The sequence below is a fragment of the Sapajus apella genome, unplaced genomic scaffold (genome assembly GCF_009761245.1).
Source record: "Sapajus apella isolate SASKATOON/1434 unplaced genomic scaffold, GSC_monkey_1.0 scaffold77, whole genome shotgun sequence".
NCBI lineage: Eukaryota > Metazoa > Chordata > Mammalia > Primates > Cebidae > Sapajus > Sapajus apella.
The window spans coordinates 7,109,968-7,115,967 of record NW_022437017.1 but is presented as its reverse complement, the minus strand read 5'-3'; the positions used below and the strand labels follow the sequence as shown (position 1 = coordinate 7,115,967).

The following is a 6,000-nucleotide window of genomic DNA, read 5'->3' as shown; positions in this document are numbered from 1 at the left end:
TTTTTTTTTTTGAGATGGAGTTTCACTCTTGTTACCCAGGCTGGAGTGCAATGGCGCGATCTCGGCTCACTGCAACCTCCGCCTCCTGGGTTCAGGCAGTTCTCCTGCCTCAGCCTCCTGAGTAGCTGGGATTACAGGCATGTGCCACCATGCCCAGCTAATTTTTTGTATTTTTGGTAGAGACGGGGTTTCACCATGTTGACCAGAATGGTCTCGATCTCTTGACCTCGTGATCCACCCGCCTCGGCCTCCCAAAGTGCTGGGATTACAGGCTTGAGCCACCACGCCTGGCCTATATATGCTTTTTTTTTAATTTTTGTTTTTGTTTTAGAGATGAGGTCTCACCACATTGCCCAGGCTGGTCTTGAACACCTGGCCTCAAGCGGTCCTCCCACCTCAGCCTCCCAAAGTGCTGAGATTACAGGTGTGAGCCACCATGCCTGGCCAGGCCTCGAGTTTTCATTTTGTAGTGATCCCTGCAAAATCTATAGCCGGCCCTGTGTGGAATACAGCAGAGTCCAAGATAGACAAAAATCGCTGTCCCTAAGGGGGCAGCTTTCTAAGGGAGACATCAAGAGGAAACCAGCTGGGCACGGTGGCTCATGCCTGCAGCGCCAGCGTTTAGGTGGTCGAGGTGGGAGGATCACTTGAGCCCCGGAGTTTGAGACCAGCCTGGGCAACATAGCAAGACCCTGTCTTTTGAAAAAAATTCAAAAATTAGTTGGGTATGGTTGTGTGTGCCTGTGGTCCCAGTTACTCAGGAGGCTGAGGTGGGAGGATCGTTTGAGCCCAGGAGGTCGAGGCTGCAGTGAACTGTGATGGCACCACTGCACTCCAGCCTAGGCAACTGAGCAAGACCCTGCCCACAAATAAATAAAAGTAAAAATAAGAGGAAACAGAATATTTTTTAAAAGATACGTAGTATCTTAGGTGGTGACAAGAGCAATGAAGGAGGCCTGGCGTGAGCCAGCCTGGCCAACATGGCAGAACCCCGTCTCTATTAAAAAATACAAAAATTAGTTGGATGTGGTGGCGGGCACCTGTAATCACAGCTACTTGGGAGGCTGAGGCGGGAGAATCGCTTGAATCCAGGAGGCAGGGGTTGCATCGAGCCAAGATCCCTCCATTGCACTCCAGCCTGGGTAACAGAGTGAGACACTGTTTCGGGGGGAAAAAAAAAACAGCCCTGAAGGAAAAATACAGCCTAAGAAAGGGCTGTGAGAGAAGGGCTCTTGGAAGAGGCAGCTTCAAGCGTGGACGGCAGTAAAGAAAGCAGCCATGTGCATGGCGGGGCAGATGCTCCAGGCAGAAGGAGCTGCAGAGGCCAAGGCTCGGAGGTGGGACCCAGCTGTCTGAAGAAGGAGGAGGCTGCTGTGGCAGCAAGACTTGCAGCAAGGGAAATGTAAAGGGGGACGATGGCGGGTGACGTGGCTCATGCCTGTAATACCAGCACTTTGGGAGGCTGAGGCGGGCGGACTGCTTCAGGTCAGGAGATCAAGACCAGCCTGGCCAACATAGTGAAAACCCACATGGTGGTAAGTGCCTATAATCCCAGCTACTGAAGAGGCTGAGGCAGGAGAATCGCTTGAACCCAGGAGGCGGAGGTTGCAGCGAGTGAGTTGAGATCGCACCACTGCACTCCAGCCTCAGCTCTGCCATTGCAGGCTGAGAGTAGCCTTTGACTATATATTTTTTCTTTTTTTTCATACCATGCATGTGGCATCCAGACATCTATAAATGAATGGGCAGGACTTGGCCCCAATAAAACTGTATTTATGGACACTGAAATGTGATTTTTTTAATTTTTTGAGATGGAGGGTGGCTCTGTTGCCCAGGTTGGAGTGCAGTGGTGCAATCTCAGCTCACTGCAACCTCCAGGTTCAAGCGATTCTCTTGCCTCAGCTTCCCGAGTAGCTGCGGTTACAGGCGTGCACCACCACGCCCACCTAATTTTTGTATTATTAGTAGAGACAGAGTTTCACTGTGTTGGCCAGGCTAGTCTCAAATTCCTGACCACAGGCGATCAGCCCACCGTGGCCTCCCAAAGTGCTGGGATTGTAGGCGTGATCCACTGCACCTAGCCAGAAACGTGAATGTCACATCATTTTTCATGTGTCAGGAAGGATGATTCTTATTTTGCTTTTTCTGCCCCAGCAACTCACACGTGTAAATACCATTCTCTACGGAAACAGGCAGTGGGCAGGATCTGGGCTGCCATGAGCAGTTTGCATTTTAAGCTGAGCGAGGTCTCTGGAGGGTTTTGTGCAGCAGAGAGGAGATCCAATGCAGGGTTTAGGAAGCTGCCTCTGGCTGCTGAGGGAGAAGGGACAAGGCGACAGGGTCAGAGGATGGAGACCAGGAAGGATGCGTCCCGGAGGAGGAACCTGCAGTGATGGGGTTGGACTAAGGTGTTGGCCGCGGAAGGGGTGAGAAGGGGTGGACCACGACACAGTGTGCCGGCAGTAGGCTTGGCTAGTGGACAAGTGTGGGGCGAGAGAGAGGTGTCAGGGTGATACCAGGGCTTGGATGAAGCCTGGAGGGTTGGTGGCATCCGTGCTATACCTCAGGGGGCTCCGAGGGGTATTTGCTCTGATCTTTTTTTTCTTTTTATTTTTCTTTTTGAGATGGAGTCTCGCTCTGTAGCCCAGGCTGGAGTGCAGTGGTGTGATCTCGGCTCACTGCAACTTCCACCTCCTGGGTTCAAGTGATTCTCCTGCTCAGCCTCCCAAGGAGCTGGAACTACAGGCATGCGCCACTGCGCCAAGCTAATTTTTGTATTTTTAGTAGAGACAGGGTTTCACCATATTGGCCAGGCTGGTCTCCAACTCCTGACCTACTGATCCGCCTGCCTCGGCCTCCCACAGTGCCGGAATTACAGGCGTGAGCCACTGTGCTCGGCCTTTTTTTCTTTTTTTGAGACAGATTCTCACTCTGTCACCCAGTCTGGAGTGCAATGGTGGCATGACTTTGGGTCACTGCAACCTCCGCCTGCCGGGTTCAAATGATTCTCCTGCCTCAGCGTCCTGAGTAGCTGGGATTATAGGTGTGTACCACCATGCCTGGCTAATTTTTTGTATTTTTAATAGAGACATGGTTTCTCCATGTTGCCCAGGCTGATCTCAAACTCTTGACCTCGGGTGATCCACTTGCCTCAGCCTCCCAAAATGCTGGGATTACAGGTGTGAGCCACCGCACTCAGCCATTTGCTCTGATCTTGTGTGGCATCCAGGAGGACGGGTGGAGGAAATAGTTATAATTGGAATTCGAAGCCCTGAGCTGGGAGATCCAATTCAGTGTCTTCTCTGGAAGGAAGTTCAGAGGGTTCCGCACCCCAAGGGTGAAAGGAGAGAGGAGTTCCAAGGATACCCTCCTTCCCAAATGCCAGTTACTTTCCATTTTCCTGCCTTGGTTCCCACTCTTCCCTCCTCTTGTCCAAAGGTGTCTAAGGGGGCCCAGTGCAGTGGCTATCGGTTAGCTCAAGGTGACACCCGTAATGCCAGCACTTTGGAGGCTGAGGCAGGCAGATCACGAGGTCAGAGTTCACGACCAGCCTGACCAACATGACCTCATCTCTACTAAAAATACAAAAATTCTTCATGTGTTGTGGCGGATGCCTGTAATCCCAGCTACTCGGGAGGCTGAGGCAGGAGAATCGCTTGAGCCCAGGAGGCGGAGGTTGCAGTGAGCAGAGATCATACCACTGCACTCCAACCGGGGCGACAGACCGAGAGTCTGTCTCAAAAAAGTTAAAAAGGGGTCTAAGAAGCATCATAGACCACACTGACGTGTGAATGCTCAATGCCCACCCAGCCCTAAGCGAGTCGTCAATGTGTCAGTGGAGGGGCACTTGCCAATGTTGGGACATCTGTGGTTGTCTCAGCTTGGAGGTGCCCCTGGCATAGAGTGGGTGGAGGCCAGGGGCGCTGCTCAGCACCCTGCAGTGCCCAGGACGGCCCCACCCCAGAGAAAGATCCGGCCTCGGATGTCCACAGTGCCTCTGTGGTGCCTGTCCCATTTTCTATCTCATTTAACAGTTGAGAAATTGAGAGGGAGAATTTCAGAGAGGGAAAGCCATTAGTTCAAGGTCACACAGCAAGGTTGACATAACCAAACTGAATTCAAGCCTCTGTCACCAGTCTGCTGGGTCGTTGCTCTTAAATTCTGGCTCTGGAATTTTTTTGTTTGTTTTCTTTTGTTTGTTTTGTTTTTGCAATGGCGTCTCCCTCTGTCACCCAGGCTGGAGTGCAGTGGCATAGTCTCGGCTTACTACAACTTCTGCCTCCTGGGTTCAAGCGATTCTCTTGCCTCGGCCTCCCAAGTAGCTGGGGTTACAGGTGTCCACCACCGCACCGGGCTAATTTTTGCATTTTTAGGGCTAATTTTACATTGTAGAGATGGGATTCTGCCATGTTGGCCAGGCTGGTCTCAAACTCATGTTCTCAGATAAACCGCCCTCCTCAGCCTCCCAAAGTGCATTACAGCCTTGAGCCACTGTGCCTGGCCTCCAGGGCTCCTTCTAAAATGCCAACCACTTGCAAGGGTCTTGGCTGTGCTCCTAGAGTCTCCAGGCCTGTGAATCGTGTGTGGCATCCAGTAGGCACTCAGTAAATGTTTACTGCATGAAGGAGCATCTCCCCCAAGTGTTCATCTGATGCATGTTTGTGGAGCACCTGCTGTGGGCCGGGCACTGAGGATGCTGCAGTGACCAAGAGGAACCCAAGGCCCCTTCTTAGGAGGAGCTGTGGGTCCCGAGAGTGACGGAAATGGACCCGAAATGGCTGGAGAATGTCAGAGCTGTGCCGGGGCCAGTTAGCTCTTTCATTGATGAGCTAGTCACGGTTTTATCGTGCGCTTACAACCAGGCAGTGGTTGGCTGAGTGCTGCGAAGGTAGTACTTCAGCTTCCTCCTGGTAACACTCCATTATTATGAAACCCATTTTACGTAGGAGGAAGGTGAAGCCCGAAACAGGTAAGTCTGTTGGCCCAGTCTTATAGGTATGAAAGGCAGGGATGGGGCGGGGCTGGATTCAAATTCAGGTGTGTAGGACTGCGGAGCCCCATTGGCTAGGAATGAATGAATAAGTGATTGAATGATGAATCGGTGAGCCAATGAACGAATGAACAAGTCGGCTGCCAAAGTATGAGCCAAATGAATGTGGAGTGAATGAATGGTAAGCCAACGAATGAATGAGTTAGTGGTGAACAAATGAATGAATGAACAAATTAGTGAGTGAATGAATGCATGAAAGAAGGAAGTAATGGTGACGGAATGAATAAATGGGTGATTCAATGAATGAACGAATGAACAAATAGATGAGCCAATGAGTAAATAAATGGGTGAGCGAATAAACAAAACGGGTGAAGGAATGAATGAGTGGGTGAACTAATGAACGAATCGGTGAACGAATGAATGAGTCAACGAATGAAACGGTGAGTGGCTAGAGCTCTGCCGGCCACGTGGCGGTGCGAGGCTGCAGACGTCGCGGGCCGGGAGGTACCTGCGCGCCCTTGGCGGACTTGGAGGAGGCTGAGATGAACGCCCGTGGGTTCCCTGGAGATGCAGCTGGCGGCCTGCGTGGGTGAGGGAGCCGGGTCCCCGGCGCCGCGTACTCATCCTCCTCCAGGCGACAAGGTCAGGTGGGGTCGGGGTGGCGCCCCCTCCCTCAGGGCCCAGCCCCCTCCCTGGGTCTCCCCACTTCATCCCGTGGGGGAGGGGACTGGCGAGGGGGACGAGGGGGAGGGGGTGGCACCAGGGAGGGCGGGACCGGGCTGAGGGGGCGGGGAGCTCCGGCAGCGCCCAGCCCCGCCCTCCGGCCGCTCCCCGCGGTCCCTCCAGCCCCTCTGGCCGCCACCTCCTACTGGAACCCCGTGCGCCCCCCGCGCCCCGTGCCCCAGACGCCATGAAGCAGCTGTGTCTGTGCGCAGCCTCCTCCTTCGCGGTAGGGCCCGGGGAGGGGGCGCGGGAGCGGGCGGGGCGCGGGTCCCTCCTCTCCCTTCCGC

At 53.4% G+C, this 6,000-nt stretch overlaps 1 protein-coding gene across 9 annotated transcripts in view; it reads left to right on the top strand.

Moving 5' to 3' along the window:
* ANKRD24 (ankyrin repeat domain 24) overlaps positions 1-6,000 on the top strand; it is a 42,829-nt gene that overhangs the window by 9,617 nt on the left and 27,212 nt on the right. For 2 of the 9 annotated variants that reach the window (XM_032252232.1, XM_032252228.1), the window contains exon 1: positions 5,373-5,632. The exons of 6 other annotated variants lie outside the window; for them this stretch is intronic. In XM_032252232.1, coding sequence (XP_032108123.1) covers positions 5,558-5,632 — 75 coding nt within the window. In that variant the 5' untranslated portion in view covers positions 5,373-5,557. Of the gene's footprint in view, positions 1-5,372; positions 5,633-5,784; positions 5,940-6,000 lie in introns of those variants that run through there. One more of the 9 variants, XM_032252235.1, reaches the window with a different exon arrangement.